The 23594-nt window shown below is 45.7% G+C and overlaps 2 protein-coding genes across 5 annotated transcripts in view; both read right to left on the bottom strand.

Moving 5' to 3' along the window:
- Positions 1-50: 50 nt before the first annotated feature.
- On the bottom strand, positions 51-3783 carry LOC142984466 (cytochrome P450 6B7-like). 3 transcript variants are annotated; one of them, XM_076132087.1, is made up of 5 exons: positions 3274-3383; positions 2384-2638; positions 1067-2131; positions 638-980; positions 51-545 (listed from the first exon to the last, which is right to left on the bottom strand). In XM_076132087.1, exons 3-5 carry the CDS (start codon positions 2084-2086, stop codon positions 367-369), a joined length of 1542 nt encoding a protein of 513 aa, XP_075988202.1. In that variant the 5' UTR covers positions 2087-2131; positions 2384-2638; positions 3274-3383; the 3' UTR covers positions 51-366. The 3 variants fall into 3 exon arrangements, with proteins under 3 accessions (XP_075988202.1, XP_075988201.1, XP_075988203.1); XM_076132086.1 differs by lacking the exons at positions 2384-2638; positions 3274-3383 and adding an exon at positions 3541-3783; XM_076132088.1 differs by lacking the exon at positions 2384-2638 and having other exon boundaries at positions 3274-3401.
- A 3151-nt stretch (positions 3784-6934) lies between these two features.
- LOC142984645 (uncharacterized) overlaps positions 6935-23594 on the bottom strand; it is a 45756-nt gene continuing 29096 nt past the window's right edge. For both annotated transcript variants that reach the window (XM_076132396.1, XM_076132397.1), the window contains exons 6-21: positions 21585-21712; positions 21135-21230; positions 20705-20784; positions 20108-20418; positions 16490-16734; positions 16142-16199; positions 15698-15824; positions 15378-15587; positions 14790-14994; positions 13774-14033; positions 13456-13535; positions 13170-13357; positions 12703-12843; positions 12351-12442; positions 11239-11477; positions 6935-11092 (exon numbers count right to left, since the gene is read on the bottom strand). In XM_076132396.1, the coding sequence (XP_075988511.1) occupies positions 10891-11092; positions 11239-11477; positions 12351-12442; positions 12703-12843; positions 13170-13357; positions 13456-13535; positions 13774-14033; positions 14790-14994; positions 15378-15587; positions 15698-15824; positions 16142-16199; positions 16490-16734; positions 20108-20418; positions 20705-20784; positions 21135-21230; positions 21585-21712 (2662 nt within the window). In that variant the 3' untranslated portion in view covers positions 6935-10890. The remainder of the gene's footprint in view (positions 11093-11238; positions 11478-12350; positions 12443-12702; positions 12844-13169; positions 13358-13455; positions 13536-13773; positions 14034-14789; positions 14995-15377; positions 15588-15697; positions 15825-16141; positions 16200-16489; positions 16735-20107; positions 20419-20704; positions 20785-21134; positions 21231-21584; positions 21713-23594) is intronic.

The raw sequence follows: 23594 nt of genomic DNA, 5'->3' as shown, positions 1-23594 counted from the left end.
CATCATCAAGGATCGGAAGAAAATAAAGAAATAAAAATAAAAACAAGATAGATGTAGAAAATCAATTTTTACTTTTGACAATAAAAAAATTATTTCGTATTAATAAATATACCAACATTAAATGCACATACAAAATACTCTTAATTATAAATTTTAATAATCTTAATCACTTGTTAACTGTTAAGTGTGACGTCACAGAACGCACACATTGTCTACACACCTCACGTATTAAGTACGTCGCGTTGCTTCACGCTCACTCTCCGCGGGCTTCAGCGTTGTGGTGTAAGACCAGCGACACATGCAGTACTGATCACAAAGTTCTTTAATAGTTAACAACATCTACTTGAAACCGCTGCACTGAAGTGTTCATTCCACTTTATTTCTGTCCTTGAACAAGAGCGGCAGTCCGTCCTTGAAGCTCTGCACGACGCTGGACTTGGGGTCGACGAGCGGGTGTCGGCGCGTGCTCGGCGCCGGCAGCACGCTGGCGCGCGACAGCACCGCCGCCAGCCCCGCCAGCGACTGCATCAGACCCAGCCGAGCTCCTGCACACACACACACATACATACAACATATACCTACCTATATACGTGTAGATATACATAGTATACAGACACACGCCACACGCGACACTCACCGATACACGCGCGCGGACCCTCGCCGAACGGCAGGTACACGTACTTGTTGCTGGACTCCAGCTCCTCGGGAGAGAACCGCTCCGGACGGAACCGCTCCGGCTCCGGGAAGTACTGGGGGTCGTTGTGAAGCGACTGCAGCGGAATCATCACTCTAATGTTAGGGTCGATGGTCAGGTTCAGCTCCGGGAACGTGTAGGTCTTTGTAGACTGCCTCAACAGGAAGCCGAGCGACGGGAACATACGCATGGCTTCTTTGAACACCCACTCCAAGTACGTCATCTCTTTGATCGCGTCGTAACACAACTTGCCCTCGTACTTCGCCAGCACGCGGTCTATCTCAGCCTGCAAGTAACAATTACAAAGCATTAAGTTGAAGTCACTCATATTCGCTAGTGACGTATCGGTGGAGAGTAATATCAGTAGGTTACCTGCGCTTTCTTCTGCACGTCCAGGTTGAAGGCGAGCTGGTGCAGCGTGAAGCTGGTGGCGGAGGAGGAGGTCTCGAAGCCCGCCGCGAAGAAGATGAACACTTGCGCCGCGATCAAGCCGTCGTTGAACTCCAGCGTGGCGCGCTCCGGCGAGCCGTCCGGCTTGAGCCGCGTCAGAGACTCGCCCACGATCGTGCCCTGCGCCTTGCACTCCAGCATCAGGTCGATGAAGTCGTTCCTGCCCGACGGCTTGTAGTTCCTCTTGCTCAGGATCTCTCCGACCATCGCGTTGATGTCCGCCTCCAGATGAGTCCAGATCTTCAAATGCTTGAAGGTCTCCGGGGAGAGCTCCTTGAGAATAGCTTTAAAGAGGTCCTTCGGCCTGACTTTGAAGATCTTTCTCCCGAGCTGGCGGAAGGGCGAGTCCTCGTCGTTGAGCGAGTCGGCGTCGACGCCGAAGCCGCAGGCGCCGATGAAGTCGGTGGTGTAGCGCGCCATGAGGTCGCGCGCGTCCAGCGCCTCGGCCGCGGCGGCCGCGTGCAGCGCGCGAGCCTGCAGTCTCTCCGCCCGCTCCACGATCAGGTGGAACATCGCCTTCAGCTTGCCGGTGGTGAAGGCGGGAGTCATCCTCTGGCGCAGCAGCTTCCACACGTCTCCCTCGGCGAAGAACAGGTTCTGCATGAGCGGCTCGAACACGGTGCGGTGCGGCGTGAAGCCGCGCTCGTAGAACGACGCGAAGTCCGTGATGAGCACGCGCTTGACGAGCTCCGGGTCTCGCACGAGCAGCTCGGGCCTGGTGGAGCGGTAGAAGCCGACCACTCTCTCGCGCGGGTACTTGAGGTACAGCTCGTGCGCCAGCTGCGTCATGCTGGCGCGGAACAAGTAGCCGCGCAGGTTGTTGCCGAACACGGCGCGCGGCGGGTCGTGCGCCACCCCGCGCGCGCGCCAGTACCCGAACGAGCGCCGCCCGTACACGTACAGAGCTGCCGCCAGGACCAGCACCACGTATAGCGTGATCATCTTCACTGAACCTTCCCTTCGATGTCTTCAACACGACACAGTCACCTGAAAAAGTTATTTATCAAAGCTGCATTACTGTTCATCGGCATCGCCTTGATGTTAATTTTATTGACAAGATCCGCACTAGCAAAGAATCCCTGTATTTTAAACTTATTCACTTTTAGTTGGCTTCTGGTAGCGTAACAACTGATTAAAGACTTTTTAAACAGTATTTACGCCACCAGCTCGCTTATTGATTTTTTATGATTTAGAGGGGACATAATGATCAACTATTTAGATCCTTTAATATTTTCTTACGGATGCAAGACTGAAGACTGAAAATTACAGATGAGGTTCTGACTGGGCTAGGCACTGGCTCCCGGCGAGTGTCGAGATGTTGACAGCTTCACATCTCTGGCGCGTGTGTCGTGCTCTCATGCTCTCGTACTCGCTCGCCTACAGTCTACATGTCATGTGTAACGGAGAGTGAACGCGAAACGTGCATGTTTTCCTGTTGCACCACTATATGTTGTTGTGACAACTTTCATCACGCTTGACAACATGTCGGGACATCTGTTTATACATACACCTGCCTATTACATTATTATTCATTTTGGTTTTTCTTTCATAACAAAATTGGGACATTTACTTGGGAACCTATACAAAACTACTAATAAGTGACTAGTGATATTAGTTAAAATTTTATGGATTAAAAAAATAAACAATATCTTGTATTTAAATTTCTAGCGCTTTTGCAAGAAATACTAAACAAAAAATACTAAAAAGAAAAAAGCAGTTGTCCACTGTTCTGCGAGACGGTAGAACTTACCTTCCTTAACGTACTACTTACGGTTAAAAAAAGTTAACATTATGTTAAGTATGATCAGGTAGTATGATCACTTGGTAGGTACTTTTAAAGCATTCTGTAATCCTTAATGTTTTATCACAAATGTTTTGATGATATCATTGATTAAAGTATCTACCTGCATTTCTTCTGATAGTCGTAGTGTCAACTAATTAAGTATAACTTTAGAACACAACATTACATAATGCTAGGTAATTATATCCACAAAAGCGGCAATTTTATGTAGACTATCCTGAAAGCTAATTTTTAATGATTGTTTTCTTTCAATATTTCTACTATAAACAGTAGAGAAAGACAGTAACTAGAGTAAAAATCTAGACAATGTTAATAAATTGAAACTTACTCCGAATTCACTCATCAAACTAAATTAGAATGTGGTGTGCATCTACCTTCCAAAATAAAAATAAAAACCCAGTTCATAAGTATAAAGCTATCGTTGACTATCGTCTATCAATTACTCGTTATCTAATAATACTGAGTATTACCGACTCTGAAGCAGCTGATAGGTGCAGCCATGGAAGTAATCAGATAAAGTCTCAAGTTTCAGTCTACATTTCAATCTATCTAGAGTAAACAAACATGAGCACCTGGGTATCTTGTGATAACTTACCTCAATCAGAGCTCTGCCGAATTATAATAGTTCATTATTAAACACAATATATTATTATTAACTCACTAAACACTGTTATAATATTACATTTATTAACAAACGATCGGTTTTAAAATAAAAATTAACCAATATTTTATTTGAAGTGGTAACACGGGCGCGCGCGTCTCTGTCGCGGCCATACTGGGTGAACAAACTGGATCATTTTATACAAAACTATGAATGTGTTGTCAATATATTGCGGATGTAAGCTTGTGGCTGCCGTACACTCAATGCGTAGTGTTTACAAACAATCGAGTGTGAGATATCTGTAGATTAGATTACCAAATATTAAACGACACAGCAGCGATAAACTTCAAATACCTATATGGGTATTTTGCCAAAATGTGCAGAAAATACGAAAATGTTAGGTACCAACTACCAACTCATTCATTAAATGACATTCAATCGATTTATTGTTAGGATTAAATCATTACCTACGCAAACTCATTTTATCAACAACTTGAGTGATTGAGTTTTTATTAAAGTTCATTTCATAATTTGTAGCAAATAGCATACTTGTAAAACGTAGTGTTTGGGCGCCCATACTTGCTGCGTGATGTGTTAGACTGTTAGTTGTCGTCGCGTCGTTGACCTTGAACCTGATAAAACTGAAGGTTATCTACAAATTGTATTGTTATTAGCGCACGAGACGTCGCACACTCGCCGCCAGCACGCACCAGTCTCGTTAGCTAACTGTATCAATTGGTCAAACGCTACCGTTTCATTAATTACAGACATTATCTACCTCTAAAATGGAGCAAAACAGTTTGTTGCATGAATGCTGCGTATTTGTGTTTAATGTGGGAGATGTTTATGGCGTGCGGCCTCACAGGTACACTCCCTGTTCCACCACATGATTATAACTCGAGGTTGTCAGAAAGACTTACACAACTTGTGCACTTTGAATGCCAACGATTACGGTGGGTTTATCAAATGTCCGATTCATCACAGCAAAAGCTCTGTTTGGAATCAGATGACCTTGTTTCATATTTTTGTTCTCTCTGAGTCACAAGGCGTGTATTCTTCGTCTAATATTATGCCGAACGAACTCCAGACCATCACCGGAAATTAGACAAATCATAGGATTTTTTTTTTAGAAATTTATCCTCTATAAATAATGCACATTACGAATTGCTACGTTTGTTTATCAATTTTGTAGTGGGTACATATGTATATGTATATTATTTAAAACTGTAACTGTTATACCTAATTAGAATACAACGTTACAAGTACAACGAATACAAGTTCGTAATTAAACTGTTAGTCACAGCTTATATTGGACAATCAAAATGTTTTTGTGGTAACGTTACTCTGAGTTACTCACAAACTCATATCTACATAATAATACAATTCGTATTATTATTGCGTCTTCACTAGACCAATAAATGCTCAAAAATCCTACTAATATTATAAATGCAAACATTACGTAAGTATGGTTATGTTATATTTTGTGCCTCTCACGAAAAGCTACTGGATAATTTTAAGGGAATTTGGTTCACTGATAGCTTATAACCTATGATTAACACATAGGACACTTTTACGCCGGGAAATCTTTCAACGAAGTCTGGAAGCTAGTAAATAACATAATCAAAGTACGAAAATAGTATCGATGCAAGTATGCCACATAAAACTAAACAGAGGGAATATTTTGTTGTGAACAGATTTAGTTAGAAACATTTCACTATGTGTTTAACGTTGTGCAAGTACTTAATTGTTGGGTATTTGTATAATTATCTTCAGGGCTTGTATAAAAACTTTCACATAATTTCCCCGCTATGTTTTCCTTCACCGTCACTTCACCGTCACACAGGTACAAGGTACTAGGTCGTCATAGTCAGCTCCTGCTTGTCACGCCGTGTCCGTTGTGTAACACTTCCGCAACACTGATCTTGTGTCGGTGGGGTTTTACAAACATACAAAGCATGGGAATCACATTTCCCCGTAGACCTCAATACCTCATAAGTTGAGGGTTTCCGTGGCGTAATACTTATGGTGATCGCCACGCTACTACCAGTGCATCGAAAGTCGTGGGTTGGATTCACGCACAGATCAAATATTATGCGATCCACGAATTGTTGTTTCGGTTCTGGTTGTACTCTGTATCTGTTGTTTGTAAAAGTCCCCACGACGCAAGACCATTTTTAGTGTGGGAGTTGTCTTGTAAAAAACAATTCAAAGAAAAATCGAACCCAGGAGACAGTATGTAGTCATTTTAATCTTAACTCTATAAATAGATAGTTATCAAGATAGTAGTATCCGTGTTGTTATCAAATATCAATAAGTATTATGATTATATCGTCTAACAATAACGAGTGCGCGTAGTCACCAGGTCTTATATAAGTATCAAAGAACTAATAACATTAAGGGCCGGTTTCACCACTTCGGAATAACTGGTAGATAGCTTATCAGATGGAATATTGACAGTTGTTTTCATACATTTGCTGACACTTTACCATGGCTCTTAGGACTAACGGGATTCAACCAACAAATCAACAACAGCTACTTATAAATACTACGCTAACTCGTTAAACTGAACTTGACAGTGGAAGCGTTTAAAGTGAGAAACTTGATAACTTAATGAAAAGTACGTTTAGTTTGCTTTAAATAATATTTAGTAACCTCGTTATTTTAGGTGATTTTTACGTGAAATTTTTATGGCATACAAAACAATACATAAGTAATTTGGCACAATTAAAGGATTTTACCAAAATGTTAGTTAGCGTAGTATGAATATAGCAGATATTCATACTGCCGTCGAAATAAATATAATCAAATGTATGTAAAACTGTCAAAATTCCATCAGATAAACTAACGGGTAGTTAATAGAGGAGTGGTAAACCCGCTCATAATATTGCTGAGTCACCACACTCGCGCGGTGAGTGCCGCGTGGTGAGTGCACTTGTGAGTGCAACACGACGCGCTGCTCGTGAAACTACGCGGAATATTGCGCAACAACAGTTTTACATGAACACGCTGAAATATATTTATTTAAATATTACATTTTCCGCTCCAGAGCGAATACGTAATGAGGTAAATAAAATATAATCATTTAGGTTAAATACACTTATACTTTTCCTTTTCAGTTTCAGAAGAATAAGGTGAGTAGCGGGTGGGTATAAGTGTTGCCAAATAAATTGAAACATACATCATAACGAATGATTTTTGGGGCCGCTAGGAAAGTATTGCAGGACGCGACGGCGAGGACTATTGCGCTTCGATCGCTCGATTGTTAGAACAGTCGACCGAGAGTCCTCTGCACTGTGTCTACGTTCAGTTTGGTTTATAACACCTACATGTGTTCAAGTTGTTTGGCGACACCTATGTATAGTTGGTGGTTGTGAAATAAAACTCATACTGAAACAAACATATTCTATAATGTACGTACAAATAGTTCATCTATACAAATACAAGTAACACAGCACTATTGTAACTGATCAGTAGCATCATTCTCTATCACTATCGACTATCGAACATTGCTGAAATATCGACAAATTTTGTATGACAATCTAATCAGCGCCCCTAGTGGGTGCTGTAGGAACTAAGTATTTATTAAGTACGTTTTAAATGTCTAGCCCTCGATAGTCGATAGTACAGTCAGCGTCAAAGTATTATGTACTCTGTCACATTATCATCGTATTTTTTTGGATGAAAATCTCAATGTAATGATTGCCATTGGTAAACAAACAAATGAAACTATTCAGTTACAATAGTGGAGGTTTATGTTAACATAACTAGTGTTATAGTGTTCACTGTGTACAGTAGTGTTACTTACAATATAATTACAACGTGTACTCGTGGACGCATATTTAAGGATCCTTCAATACAAATCATACTTATAATTTGAGATTATATAGGCAAAAGAACGTACTATTCTAAATTATTATTATGTTTTAAGTAAAGCCGTCCTTTTTTCCCATAGGGGTAGGCAGAGACCAAGGAAGGTCACTTGGTAAGATCGTTACAAACTTCCCTTGCTTCATTCACATACATACATGTTGTCATACAGGACAAATTATTGAACAACATAAACCTGAAACAGTGAATAATATTGTGCAATAGTATCGAGCGTCTAGGGACGGCCATGCGAATATGTTTAAAAGGATACGTTTTTTTTTAAAGACAACTCCCGCACTAAGAATTGCTTTTGTGTCGCGGGGACTTTTACAAACATATAAACAACGAACACAAAGTACAATCAGAGCTGAAACAATTATTTAGGAATCTTTGAATTGTTTCGTGTCGGATTCGAACCCGACCAGACGTAATGGCAGTGGCGTGACGACCTTAACCACTGCGCCACAGTCTCTGAAGCAAGTCATACAACAGGAAAATCACTTGACATTGGTTTATAAAAGTTAAGATTGTGATTCCCAATTGCTATTGTTGAGCTATTAAGATGAACTACAGAAAGGATTTGAAGATATGACCTCGGCAAGTGACGTTGGGTCTTTACTGAGACAGAGCGAGGTTAGGCGAAAATCTTGCGCCACAGAGAGACGACGCTGAGCCGTCACACATCAGTGTTTCCGTGACCAAAACAATACAAGTTTAATTGGTTGAACCGTTCTTGAGTTCTGAGCAACACATTTAGCGGTTCATTTTTAGTATAAGAAGATGAAGTTTTTTGAACAATGTAATGTTTTGTTAATGAGTGACCCTTAAATATAGCTCACGTTTATATAACACATAGAAGAAGGAACTGAATACAATACTGAACGGAACAAACACACAATAAATAAATACTAGTGTGTGAACATCAGCAATTAAAAGATTTATTTCATAAAAATAATTTATAAATAAATGCATGTTATTATATTAGGTACTATTTCTGATATACAAACTCTGATATGTTTCAAGATTATTCGTCATTGTAGTTGACAGTCTAAACTTACTAGTTGTCAACTTTGCCATAGTAAGTTACAATAAAAATTACCTTTGCGGGCAAAGTTGTCAAATTAGTAAGTTTTGACTGTATTTAAACAACTCTCGTTTTAGTTTACCGATGACGACAATTAACAGAGCATAATTACTATATTATTATTATGTATTATAAAACTATATGAATATTATAAACATAATATAATACTCTAGCGTTGACTACATTTATATAAAGACGTCGTATGTACCAGCACCTACTTGTACAGAGGATTACAGTATAGAATAATATAGTAATAAACATTTGCATTGATTTGGCAACAGAACTTAAGTTAGTGTGTATATAACGTGGGTATATAGTATATAGATGGTGGTACATACATCGTTATAGCAAGGAACATAGCACGTCAAGTTAGGACTTATATAACGACAACATTTTATATTAGCGCTAACGTTTGGCCCCCGACGACATGGCGCGGGGACGAACCAACAATACCTTACATACTACTAATATTATAAATGCGAGAGTTTGTGAGGATGTATGTATGTTACTTTTAAATGCAAAAACTACTGAACGGATTTTGATATTTTATTTTATTTTATCGTATGGTTAGTGATCACGATCATGGCCTTTGACATGGACCGAGATTGTACGTGCCCTGCGAAGCACGGAGACGCCCAGCTCCAATACCGCTAAGCGGTCACCCATTCATAGAATAACCGCGCTAACGGTTGCTTAACCCACAGATCGTTTACCGACTGGTGAGCACCACTGGCTATTTAATTTGTGAAAGTGGTACCTACTATCGTACTATTCATTAAATAAATATTTTTTTGATGAAATTTGGTACATAGATAATTAATTACCCGTAGAATGTATTAACACATAGAATACTTTTATTTCAGGAAATATTTTCAATGCTGGCAATAAAGTCTCATCAAGTATGTACACACATAATAATGTATAGACAATGTCCCAGGTTCTGTCCCCGCGCCACTAACACTAACTTATACTAAACAAGGCATTGAGTTATAATACTATACGACTAACACTCGTAGCACCACACACTACACACCATCTCATAACAAAACGTAGTCTAACAATAGTCCTACGTTTACTATCAATATAACAATGCAGTTTAGACAATAAACTAACCCTCTTGTTCATAAGCCCACTATAAACCTATGTTAGTTAAAAAACTACTACAGTGTGTTTTTTTTTTTCATTTCGCTAAGGAGGAAAAGGAACAAAACACTCTATAAGCCTTTCATAACTTCGTATATTTTTATGAATAAGAGGGTTAGGTTTTAAGTTTCATATTTGTTAAGTAATAACACCATGTTAAGATTAAAAGCCGATATGTGAACGATTCTATAAAAGCACCATTTAAAAGAGTTAAATTCACCTACTATATCTCTGTCTCTTTCTAACTCCGTACATAATGTATAGCGCCGTCTCTTTCACTCATAGTGTGGCAGATTATGTGTTGGTAGTTACAAGTGTTGGCCGGTAGATGTCTCTGGACGGAACAGTTACTAATCACTATTAATACTAGTTAATTATTTATTACTATTACTATACATTATATTATGCTATTATTATTGAGCTTTTATACACAATATTGCGCGTATGGTCAAACACGATAACTTTGCCACCAGCTGTTAGTATTATTTCAACACCTCGCCAAGGTTTTTTTACACTGGATGTCGTATTTTCGATTTCTAAAAATAATAATTAATGATATGTATTGATAAATTTCTTTGTCAATCACGCCTTTAATAACCTATAGGGGTTGGCAGAGATCAAAGAACCTCGCTTGCCTATAATTTCCTCAATGGGCAAAGTTGTCACCTTGTGGCAAAGTAGTCAAGTGTAACCCAGTTTCAGCATACAGTCGCACTGTATAGCGGTAATTCGTTAAGAGATCTTCAACACTGAGCGCTACACGTGCACGTTATATATTATGTAGCGTGCACGCAGCGTAAATGCAACGACAACGCGACGACAACGCAGCGTGCGTTGTGACAACAGTACAGTTTCATCGTCTCATACATTTAATGTCTTTATTCTAAGAATTTATCTTGTGTTGCGCAAACTTTACGAAAAAACAACTAATTAATTCAAACTTTATATTATAAATGCGAACGTTTCTTGTCTATTTCGCTTTCACTACTCAACCGCTAAACAGATTTTAATAAGATTTACTTTGGTGATAGTCAAAAATGTAATGTTAAATATAGACTACCCCATTTTTACACGTGAGCATAGGACTATACCCCAACTAGAATCATTACGAGTATTTATTTATCATTCTATTAACCCAAAATGTTTTTTCATGTTTTTAATATCTAATCATTAGTATGTTTGTAAACTTTGCACAACACAAGATAAACTGCTAGCATTACTATATAACATATTTCCTACACAACAAGTGATCACTCGGCGCTGCTGTCGGAGGAGCTAGAGGAGTGGCCACTAGCCCCACTGCTGGGCTCACGTCGCTGCCCACTGCTGGGCTCGCGCGGTAGTCCACGGCCGGGCTCGTGTCGTTGCCCACTGCTGGGCTCCTGGCGGCTGTCGTCGTGGCGCGGCTCCACGTCGTTCGACGGTATCACCAGCTCGCCCAGCACGTCGTTACTAAACACATCAAATAATATTATTTCTATATTAATAATATTTTTGTGCCCTAGTAGGCATTGGGACGCTCATTTTCCAATATCACTAAACAGTCACCCACCCACGTAATGTCCGCGCTAAGATTGCCTAACTGACTATATACTCACACAAGTTCATCAGCGCCTCGTCTCTTCCACTTGAAGAACTCGTCCCCCAGGTTGAACGTGAGGTTGGAGCGCATGACCAGCTTGACGGGCCGCGCCCTGCCCCCGCCCCCCTCCCCGCGCTCCCCCGCGTCCCCCCGCTCCCCGCGCGGCGCCCCCCGGCGGGCGTTCTGCGCCAGTCGCAGCTCGACGCTGGAGTTCTGTACGTGAGCTGTGGAGCGGTGCGGCTGGAACGCTGTCACCTGCAATCAACATTACTTGATTTTTATAAAGGCACCTTTTGTAGAAGGGCTATTCGTGAATTTCACAGACAGGTTTCAACAGAGCAAGCCAAAACATGTAACAAAAAAAGTACAAGTCCATACTAATATTATAAATGCGAAAGTAACTCTGTCTGTCTGTCTGTCTGTCTGTCTGCTACTCAATCACGCCTAAACTACTGAACCAATTTGCATGAAATTTGGTAGGGAGATATTTTGATACCCGAGAAAGGACATAGGCTACTTTTTATCCCAGGAAAATGACGCATTTCCCGGGAAAATTCAAGTGGCGAACCAAGTCGCGAATAGTCAATATTATAATGACATTAAAATAACAAAATTCCGTTGTCATGGCAACTGTTTTAATGGCGGATATGCCTTAGCGCGACTTCGTTATATTAAGAGATATAAATAATTTTGAGAATATTTTTCGTGAAAAAAAAACATATTTTATATCATCACGCTACGACCAATAGGAGCAGAGTAACAGTAAAAAGTGGTACAAAAACGTGGAAATTTCTGGCCCATTCTCTCTTATGTGACGCAAGCGAAGTTGCGCGGGTCAGCTAGTTAATGTATAAGTTCATGTTTTGCTAGAGGGTAATTTTTATCACGCATAACATCACATATATACGAGCTGGGAATCGAATCCGATAAATCGTGATTAGCGGTCGCATAAACTACCGTCCAGGCCACTCAGGCAATCTACGTAACAAATTTTCATTATTTATTAAATATTAGGAATACGTCATGATTGGATAACAGTCGTATAATCTGGTCCAGCACTTCTGAACTATTAGACACATAGTCAGTATATAATGAGATATAAGATAGTAAGTGACAGCGTGTAAGTACCTGTCCCTGGTCGTAGCGCACGTCGAGGTCCGTGTCCCGCGAGTAGTGTCGCGCCCCGGCGCCGCCTGACTCCGCGCCCGCGCCCACGCTCTCTGTACATATACATACATACATAAACATTAAAGAAACTTTTATTACTTGTCTTCCAAACTGACGGTATTTCACACTACACTCAGGCCGTTACAAACGTACTCGTCATAATCATAGGAACGTGACAATGTGTAAGTGCGAGCAAGAGACCCCGATATAATGACATGACATAGTTCACACGCTCGTATTAAACCAACTGTAGTGTTTTATTTATACAGTCATATTTATAGTAAGTAATATATAGTAAGCAATGAGTTTGTACCTCCGAGCAGGTCCCCCACGTTGCTGGGGTACGTGATGTGTGTGTCGGCCGCGTACCGGCGCGGCGCTGACGTCACCTCCGCCTCTGTCTCCCCCCGCGCCCCACCACCTGACAGCTTGTGGCGACGGTAGCGGCTCTCGCCTGGAACACAAATATAAAATCTGTTAGTTAATATAAAATCTATGTCACTCTTACAAAAACATCTATTATATTGGTCCTAAAGTAATAATTAAGGCTACGAAAGACGCCGACCAATAATCCTGGATTTTATTGCCGGATTCTGATCTGTACAGATATTTTCAGTCATTGCATTGATATTCAAAATCAAGGATTTCGTAGTTTCAAAAACCGCTAGCTCTCCGCACATGTTGGAATACTGGCTACAAGGCACCACGGGATCAAGACATTCGGCAATGTAATTGTATGTATACTCGTATTATATAAATATGTATTTGTATTGCACAAACCGATGGCCCAGTCCTCGGCGGCGACGCTGCGGTCGATGCTGTCGTCCAGCATGGGCGAGTCCAGCACGCCCGAGTCGCTCGCCTCCCCTCCCCCCGCCACCGTGCCCCCCATGCTCCCCGCCTCGCCCGCGCCCCCCACGGCCGCGCGCGCCACCTCGTCCTTCACCGACAGTTGAGGAGTTGAACCACTGCGCATGAAACCAATTAATATAATAGTAGAATACATGCCTCCTTATTCTTTGTAATCGTTATAAATATTACAGGTATAGTATTATCTGGCACGTACCTGTTATCATCCGGCGTGTAGCGCGTGGTGGTGGAGGTGGGCACGCGGGACACCACGCGCTTGCGCTTGCGCTTGTGATGCTGAAACATACAAACACACAACGAATTACAACTATAATATATGCATCTTAGTACTTCCAACTCCACGGGTGCCTATGAATTTGTAACGCTTGTAAAACTAAACGGTCGTAATGATTTTAATACAATTTGTATGGAGATTGTTGAAATCCTGAAGCTAAATCTAGGCTATTTATTTCCAACATATATGAACGCAGATGAAACAACGGTTATACACTATATGTTACACAAGTGGCCTTACCCTGCCCGCCTCAGTGGTATGTATCCTCTTGACCTCGACAAAGTCCTCTATGATAATATTGTTATGTCCTGGCCGCTCCCGCGTGGCGCCGCGCTTGGGCCCCGCGCCCCCCGCGCCCACCGCCAGAGACTCACTGTAGCCTGCGCCCCCCATGCCGCCCATGCCCCCCATACCCCCCATACCCCCCATACCTCCCATGCCCCCCATGCCGCCGGCTATGAGAGGAGACGGGGACGGTGGGGCTGGAGCGTTCTGGCTGTCTGAGAAAACAAGAAAACATTATAATGTAGAAATAATTCCGTGACTCATTTTTCCAAAAATACATAATGTTTATAATATGAGCCAATATATTGCGCTTTCTCCTGAGTCTTAAGAACGTTAATATTATTCGTTGATTACATTTATCAGGCGATAGAATAATAGAGGGACAATAAACATTAATGTCATCCGGATCTGGTTGTACTTTGTGTCTGTTGTATGTATGTTTGTAAAAGTCCTCGTTACACAAGAGTAATTCTTAGTGAGGTTGTCTTTATAAAAACAAAATCAAAATATTTCATAGTTTGGGAACATTTCTGAACTGCTCACTTCTATTGAGAATATTACAATAGGTATACAAACACCTTGAATACAGTAGTCCAGCCCGAAGATGGAGCAAAATAATTCGACCTTGGCAGTGGTGTGTGTGCGACTGCTGCGAGCACAGGGGTAGTTCTTCTTATTCTTCTTATCGTATGGTTAGTGGTCAACCTAGTGTCAAAGTTGTTCAAGAACGAAGGTCTTTGACGTGGCTTAACGACTGTTAACTTAGTAGACAACAACCGGGACCGACTTTTTACGTGCCCTCCGAAGCACGGAGACGTCCAGTTCAAATACCACTATGCGGTCACCCATCTATGGAATGACCGCGCCAGGGATTGCTTAAGCCACAGATCGTTTACTGACCGGTGAGCGCAACTAGCTTTGGGCGCCTCGAACAGGGGTAGTATATAAACAACAGAGTGATATATAAGTACCGGGTGAGTTGAATGGCGCAGGTTCTCTGGGCGCGCCGGACTGTACCGCCGCGAACTTGGCCTTCTTGCGCACCTTCACCTTCTGGCTGTCGTTGTTGGGCGTGTTGTCTGGTGCGGGTTCGATGTCCATCTTGTTGAGCACCTTGTGCCCCGCCTGCAGCTCCGTCACGCGGTTGCGCTCGAACACGCGCCCGTTGTTTATCACCTACATACAAACACACATACATACATATATTATACACAATGTATGTACTAGGGTGTTAAGACAACCCCCCCTCCCCTTGAGTGTGTTGTTGTGAGGTACAAGAGTAACCTAGTAACGACGTCCAATTAGAAAGCACAAATATTACTACATTCGAATGCAAGATTAATAATTAGTATAATGCACTTGGATATACTAATTGTATTCTTACAAATCACTGGGGTTATTCATATACCCCAATGGGGTAAGCTCAGCACCCCAATATAAAAACTACTAACAGCCATGGGGTATTTCAGACACCCCAAAAGGGGGGGAGGGTAACCTGAGCACCCCAATACTTTTTAAAGTAGTTCGTATGGGTAAGTTTGTGTTAATTTAATGTTCACCTTAACATTCTTGTCGTTGAGTATGGTGACGAGGTCGCGCACGAAGGAGTTGTTGGGGAAGAGCTGGCGGTGCTTGCAGTGGATGTCGAGCTCCAGGTGGTCGTCGGAGCCGTTGGCCAGGGTCCGCACCAGGCGCAGCAGGAACTTGTCCTTGGTGCGCTTCTTGCCGCCGCGCTTGCTCTTGCGACCGCGCCGCTTGTGATGCTTGCTCTACAGGGAAAATGATGGTGAATTGAGTTTAAAAAAGAACTACTTTTTAACGGATTTCAGATTAACAAATATAATAATGTTGTACTCGTAGGTAATATAGTAGTTAGTACCTTGTGCCTCCGGCGCGCGGTGGAGTTGTCGGGCAGGTCGCGGCGCGCGTCCTGCACCTCGTACGCGTCACGTGCGTCACGTGCGTCACGCGGCTCCGGGTACGACAGCAGCGAGCGGGATATACGACTGTATACACAGACATTATAACACATAATTATACATAATAAATCATTACTCGTATTTTAAATGAAAGAGTAACTCTTTCTGTTTGTGTGCTTGTTTGTCTGTCTATCTTTAATTTCTTCATGCTTAAACTACTGAATCAATTTGTATGACATTTTGTACAAAGATAGTGTGAGATCTGAGAAACGACATAGGATAGTTTTTAACTCGTTAATCTCTCAGGAGCGGGACTGTGTGGGAAATAAGTCGTGTAACCGTAGTCCACAAGGACGTAGTCGCGGGTAAGAGCTAGTAAGTAGTATGTTATGTGTAATACATACTTGTGTCCGCGCAGTTTACTGATGCGCGCCTCTCGCTCTTTGTTCTCTTCATCGTCAGCTGAAACACGAAAGTACTATAATTTTAACCGATGACGAATATAAAGGGATTTTTAAATATATTTGATTAAACTCTTTATTTAACACAATAATAGGATCTGGGAAGTTTTAATCGCTATCGTATTTCTACATATTGTAAACGATCTCTCCAACGGTGAAGGAAAACATCGTCATAAAACCAACCCGCATTTAGCCAGCGTTGTGGACTCGAGGCTTAACCTCTTCCTCATTCGGGAGGAGACCCTTGCAGCAGTGGGATTGTAATGGCTAAAAGTCAAATAAGCAACGTACAGTCGAGCGAGAAGTGGTTGTCTTCATTATAGTCGATGCTCCACAGCTGTGTGAGCGCGCCGGGCTCGCAGCGCGCCACGCTCACGTCGCTGACGGCGCGCGGCGCGGTCAGGCACAGCCCCGACGCGTCGTGGCGCAGCTGCCCCGTGCGCAGGCGCGACCACTTCTGCTCGCGCCCGCCGCCGTGGCACGTGGACAGCGTCACGCGCCGCGACTGCTCCTTCTTGCTGCCCGACCCCGACATGCTGCGGGAGACGGTTAATGGGGTAATGGAGCATTTCGTACACCCCATTTACAATGCCAATTAAATGTTGTGATACATCGTAGTAGTCAATGACGTGATGTTGTCCTCGCCCTGCACGTGTTCACATGCGCGAGTACGTAACTGTCGTCGATAGCACGTAGTGTGCGAGTGATACGGTGCTGCCGCCGCGTGCGGCCTGCAGCTGCAGCGCACGATATCGCCCTGTGGTGCTACTACCGTCTCACCCATGTACCTACAGCTGTAACATAGTTATGTGTGCGTGTGTGTCGGTACATACCGCGCGTGCTGCACGGAGGCGCACATAGTCTCGTCGCGCAGCTCGCCCCGGTGCGACAGACTGAAGTACTGCGAGGCGGAGAGCTCGGCGTGGCAGGGTACAGTGTGTGTGTGAGTATGTGTGTGTGTCGATACATACCGCGCGTGCTGCACGGAGGCGCACATAGTCTCATCCCGCAGCTCGCCCCGGTGCGACAGACTGAAGTACTGCGAGGCGGAGAGCTCGGCGTGGCAGGGTACAGTGTGTGTGTGAGTATGTGTGTGTGTCGGTACGTACCGCGCGTGCTGCACGGAGGCGCACATGGTCTCGTCGCGCAGCTCGCCCCGGTGCGACAGACTGAAGTACTGCGAGGCGGAGAGCTCGGCGTGGCAGGGTACAGTGTGTGTGTGTGTGTGTGTGTGTGTGTGTGTGTGTGTGTGTGTGTGTGTGTGTGTGTGTGTGTGTGTATGTGTGTGTGTGTGTACGTACCGCGCGTGCTGCACGGAGGCGCACATGGTCTCGTCGCGCAGCTCGCCCCGGTGCGACAGACTGAAGTACTGCGAGGCGGAGAGCTCGGCGTGGCAGGGTACAGTGTGTGTGTGTGTGTGTGTGTGTGTGTGTGTGTGTATGTGTGTGTGTGTGTGTGTGTGTGTGTGTACGTACCGCGCGTGCTGCACGGAGGCGCACATGGTCTCGTCGCGCAGCTCGCCCCGGTGCGACAGACTGAAGTACTGCGAGGCGGAGAGCTCGGCGTGGCAGGGTACAGTGTGTGTGTGTGTGTGTGTGTGTGTGTGTGTGTGTATGTGTGTGTGTGTGTGTGTGTGTGTGTGTACGTACCGCGCGTGCTGCACGGAGGCGCACATGGTCTCGTCGCGCAGCTCGCCCCGGTGCGACAGACTGAAGTACTGCGAGGCGGAGAGCTCGGCGTGGCAGGGTACAGTGTGTGTGTGTGTGTGTGTGTGTGTGTGTGTGTGTATGTGTGTGTGTGTGTGTGTGTGTGTGTGTACGTACCGCGCGTGCTGCACGGAGGCGCACATGGTCTCGTCGCGCAGCTCGCCCCGGTGCGACAGACTGAAGTACTGCGAGGCGGAGAGCTCGGCGTGGCAGGGTACAGTGTGTGTGTGTGTGTGTGTGTGTGTGTGTGTGTGTATGTGTGTGTGTGTGTGTGTGTGTGTGTGTACGTACCGCGCGTGCTGCACGGAGGCGCACATGGTCTCGTCGCGCAGCTCGCCCCGGTGCGACAGACTGAAGTACTGCGAGGCGGAGAGCTCGGCGTGGCAGGGTACAGTGTGTGTGTGTGTGTGTGTGTGTGTGTGTGTGTGTGTGTGTGTGTGTGTGTGTGTGTGTGTGTGTATGTGTGTGTGTGTGTACGTACCGCGCGTGCTGCACGGAGGCGCACATGGTCTCGTCGCGCAGCTCGCCCCGGTGCGACAGACTGAAGTACTGCGAGGCGGAGAGCTCGGCGTGGCAGGGTACAGTGTGTGTGTGAGTATGTGTGTGTGTCGGTACGTACCGCGCGTGCTGCACGGAGGCGCACATGGTCTCGTCGCGCAGCTCGCCCCGGTGGGACAGACTGAAGTACTGCGAGGCGGAGAGCTCGGCGTGGCAGGGTACAGTGTGTGTGTGTGTGTGTGTGTGTGTGTGTGTGTGTGTGTGTGTGTGTGTGTGTGTGTGTATGTGTGTGTGTGTGTACGTACCGCGCGTGCTGCACGGAGGCGCACATGGTCTCGTCGCGCAGCTCGCCCCGGTGCGACAGACTGAAGTACTGCGAGGCGGAGAGCTCGGCGTGGCAGGGTACAGTGTGTGTGTGAGTATGTGTGTGTGTCGGTACGTACCGCGCGTGCTGCACGGAGGCGCACATGGTCTCGTCGCGCAGCTCGCCCCGGTGCGACAGACTGAAGTACTGCGAGGCGGACAGCTCGGCGTGGCAGGGTACAGTGTGTGTGTGTGTGTGTGTGTGTGTGTGTATGTGTGTGTGTGTGTGTGTGTGTGTGTGTACGTACCGCGCGTGCTGCACGGAGGCGCACATGGTCTCGTCGCGCAGCTCGCCCCGGTGCGACAGACTGAAGTACTGCGAGGCGGAGAGCTCGGCGTGGCAGGGTACAGTGTGTGTGTGTGTGTGTGTGTGTGTGTGTGTGTGTGTGTGTGTGTGTGTGTGTGTGTGTGTGTGTGTGTGTATGTGTGTGTGTGTGTGTACGTACCGCGCGTGCTGCACGGAGGCGCACATGGTCTCGTCGCGCAGCTCGCCCCGGTGCGACAGACTGAAGTACTGCGAGGCGGACAGCTCGGCGTGGCAGGGTACAGTGTGTGTGTGAGTATGTGTGTGTGTCGGTACGTACCGCGCGTGCTGCACGGAGGCGCACATGGTCTCGTCGCGCAGCTCGCCCCGGTGCGACAGACTGAAGTACTGCGAGGCGGACAGCTCGGCGTGGCAGGGTACAGTGTGTGTGTGTGTGTGTGTGTGTGTGTGTGTGTGTGTATGTGTGTGTGTGTGTGTGTGTGTGTGTGTACGTACCGCGCGTGCTGCACGGAGGCGCACATGGTCTCGTCGCGCAGCTCGCCCCGGTGCGACAGACTGAAGTACTGCGAGGCGGAGAGCTCGGCGTGGCAGGGTACAGTGTGTGTGTGTGTGTGTGTGTGTGTGTGTGTGTGTGTGTGTGTGTGTGTGTGTGTGTGTGTGTGTGTGTATGTGTGTGTGTGTGTACGTACCGCGCGTGCTGCACGGAGGCGCACATGGTCTCGTCGCGCAGCTCGCCCCGGTGCGACAGACTGAAGTACTGCGAGGCGGAGAGCTCGGCGTGGCAGGGTACAGTGTGTGTGTGTGTGTGTGTGTGTGTGTGTGTGTGTGTGTGTGTGTGTGTGTGTGTGTGTGTGTGTGTGTGTGTATGTGTGTGTGTGTGTACGTACCGCGCGTGCTGCACGGAGGCGCACATGGTCTCGTCGCGCAGCTCGCCCCGGTGCGACAGACTGAAGTACTGCGAGGCGGAGAGCTCGGCGTGGCAGGGTACAGTGTGTGTGTGTGTGTGTGTGTGTGTGTGTGTGTGTGTGTGTGTGTGTGTGTGTGTGTGTGTGTGTATGTGTGTGTGTGTGTACGTACCGCGCGTGCTGCACGGAGGCGCACATGGTCTCGTCGCGCAGCTCGCCCCGGTGCGACAGACTGAAGTACTGCGAAGCGGAGAGCTCGGCGTGGCAGGGGTAGGCGCCGAGCGCCGCGTGCTCGCCGTCGCGCTGCATGGTGTCGAGGCACAGCTGCGTGGCGTCGTTGCGGAAGCGCCCGTAGCCCCACACGTCGCGCACGGGCACGAACTTCTCGCGGTACACCGTGTCCAGGTACCACTGGAAGCTCTTGCACTTCAGCTTCTCGCGCAGGATCTTGCGGTGCGTCACGTCGCCGATGATCGGGTTGTTCTAACATATACGAAAAATATGTTTACATTTGTCGGTCGTAGATGTAGAAGACAGCCGAAAACTAAATGGGAAACTATAGTACTAGAAGACTTGAGCAAGTGTGAGGTTTTCGAAGACGACGTCCAAAATAGAGCGAAGTGAAGGAAAAAGATCAGAAAAACTGACCTCACTAACATATGAGAATTGCATGGAAGAGAGTGAAAGAAAGATATTCCCGACACAAAACAAAACAAAACTTCATATTCTATAGCCCTCATATCCTCAGTATATGCCACAATCTACTCACCCTGAGATCAGGTCGGTGCAGATAGAACAGCTCCGCGTATTCATCCATCCACACCTCCGCCATGCGCGCCGTGTTGATACCTACGTTACAATGACGTAACACATGTAATATTGTAATATACAGAATAACAAGAATAGTAGACTAGCTGACCCGCGCAACTTCGCTTGCGTCACATAAGAGAGAATGGGTCAAAATTTTCCCCGTTTTTGTAACATTTTTTACTGGTACTCTGGTCCTTTTGGTCATAGCGTGCTGATGTATAGCCTATAGCCCTCCTCGATAAATGGGCTATCTAACATTGAAATGATTTTTTTCAAATCGGTCCAGTAGTTCCTGAGATTAGCGCGTTCAAACAGACAAACAAACAAACTCTTAAGCTTTATAATATTAGTATAGATAACAAGATACAGGTGCAGTGCTGGGTACGTACCGTGCGTGTCGGAGGAGGCGGGCAGGCCGTACGGGTGGAAGGAGCGGAACACGTGGCCCACGCGCGAGCACGGGATCGTCTCCAGAGTACCGCCACCTGGTACATAATATACATTAACTTTCTTCTGTTTCTGTGATAATTATACACTTTCTTACTAATTCATGAAAAGGGTGAGGCTAGAGTAAGAATTTATGAGGTAATCGAAATATGAAAATATAAGTAAAAACCTAAATTGAAATCACTGCATCCTTTTGGGATCATCAAACAGACACATCAACTTATAATACCCCTTTTTTGCGTCAGGGGTTAAAAACGAACTCAAAGTACTGTCAGCACAAGGACGAAGACTGGAGACAATAAATAACCAAAATGGGGGAGAAGTTCCAAATATTGCTCCTATTTTCCTTATAGCATTGTAAGTCATGTACAGCTGCTATAGTCAGTACTAACACTGCCAGATCCTGAAGGACATCTCGAGGTTCTCGCCGCCCCAGCCGCCCATCTGCTCGTCGTAGGCGCCCAGCTCCCAGAAGTACTCGCGGCTGATCGCGAACAGCCCGCCCGCCATCGTCGGCGACCTGCAACACATCTCACCTGTGTACTCTGTTGCAGTAGTAATGTCCTCCTAGCATCTGCCTGTCCACGGCAACCAGCTCCAAAGAAACCAGTCAACTGTGCAGGACTATGTTTATATTAGTGTCTAACCCCCGGTTTCTGAAGTACATTTAGCGGTGGTTTATCTATTCAATAGTGTTTAAACTCATCACTACATAGTATAAAACAAAGTCGCCCATTTTGTCTGTAGTCCCTTCGTATGCATAAAACTTTAAAACTACGCAACGGATTTTGATGCGGTTTTCACTAATAGAAAGAGTATTTTCTCCGACAGGTTTTTACATATAATTGAAATACATTGAAACTATATTAGCTGAGTTATAGCGATTTATGTCCAAGAAGTTAGAAAAAAAATCTAATTGAAGATTGCATTTGTGCGTGCGCCGCTTATACCGTTGGATACAAGTAAGAACAATGTATAGCAAAAACATTGGTCTTTATTAGTTCTACAAAAAAGTCCGCGATGACATATATCCAGCTTTTTTATTTAAGTCACAAAAACTACTTTTCTGTATTAAAAAAACATTTAATTCGTTGGGTGATGTTTAACTGGTGATATAACCAATAATACATATATCCTTATCAAAATAAGTAAGTTCATCATCACGAGCATTTAATTTAGATTATTTTTGCAGTTTACAGTGTGTTATTTAGACATATAGTTTAGGAGATATCACGATATTAGTATTGCGGCACGGTACGGGCCGGCCGAGGCGGCGGGGGCAGCGTCCCTATAAATAGCGCGTCGGCGGCAGCGGCTCCCCATGGAGCGCCTCGGACCGTCGAGGCGAGTGCACGTATCGCTTCTCGCCGCGCCGCGCCGCCCGGACTCCACTTACTCGCGCACGGTCACTGCCGCGGTGTCCGCGGTGACGTCTGTATTCGACGCCACCGTGTACACCGAGGCCGCCCGTGTGCGAGCCTTGTGCTTCCCGGCCTTCCTTCCTTCCGCAAGGATTTGTATCGCCGTTGGGGTCGCGGCCACTCCGAAGACTGACCACCACACCTCATCATGGATCCGGACCAGGAGGTCCGCGATCCTGCACCGGCTGCACAATGCAGCCAAACCGCCAAGACCGGCAGCCCGGGGTCCTCCCGCAGGACGCCGGAGGAGCCCACGCGCCCTACTTCGCCGCGTGTGAACCCCGTAACCGCCGCGCCTCGTGCGAACCCCGCGGCCGGCCCGCGTGGCCGAGCATCGACGCGCTCTCGCGCGGCCCCTAGGCCTGCGCCCCCGCGCGTGTCCGCCGCCCAACGTGACCATAAGGTCCCTCCGCGCCTCGCCGCCCTCCGCAGCAGGCGCCCGACCGTCTGTGACGTACCTATAGCTTATATAAACATGTTACGTATATAACCGTGTTATTGTATGAATAAATGTCAGTATAACCGCAACTCTCGTCTTGATCACTTACATTCCTAAACAACACCTCACATGGCGACCCTGCCGAAAGAGTCGGCCATCCGATCCCCGTCGCGCATTTGACACCGGCTTGCGTTCGTCTGGCGCCATACGTACCATATATGGAGCAAATTTTTTAGAGTATTCGCGTACCAAACCAAGATGCATATTATTATAACGTTGTTGGACTTATTAGCACGTATTTTGGCACAGTCAAGATGGGCAAATCCCAATCTCGAGAGGAGGTAATAATTGCACAAAACGCAGCAGGATCGAATACGGCCACAGTGGATGAATTTCGGTATTACCTCAGTACGACGACAATAATACTGTCGCTTATAGCCTTGGCGATAGGCATCGGGCTGATTTTTGTCGTATTAAGAATGTATAAGAAGTGTCACGGTCGATGGATAAGACAAGAAATATCTCGGCACAATCTACGTAGA

This window comes from Anticarsia gemmatalis, chromosome 27 (genome assembly GCF_050436995.1).
Source record: "Anticarsia gemmatalis isolate Benzon Research Colony breed Stoneville strain chromosome 27, ilAntGemm2 primary, whole genome shotgun sequence".
Classification (NCBI taxonomy): domain Eukaryota; kingdom Metazoa; phylum Arthropoda; class Insecta; order Lepidoptera; family Erebidae; genus Anticarsia; species Anticarsia gemmatalis.
Note: the sequence above shows the minus strand (reverse complement) of the source record. Positions and strands in the feature narration are given on the sequence as shown.

What these genes read in the sequence shown, in the direction of transcription:
- LOC142984466 (XM_076132086.1), bottom strand. Translation starts at nt 2,086, where the DNA reads ATGATCACGCTATACGTGGTGCTGGTCCTGGCGGCAGCTCTGTACGTG. An exon ending in ACGTGCAGAAGAAAGCGCAG is followed by an intron (nt 981 to 1,066) that starts GTAACCTACTGA and finishes TGTTACTTGCAG; the next exon opens with GCTGAGATAGACCGCGTGCT. An exon ending in GGGTCCGCGCGCGTGTATCG is followed by an intron (nt 546 to 637) that starts GTGAGTGTCGCG and finishes GTGTGTGTGCAG; the next exon opens with GAGCTCGGCTGGGTCTGATG.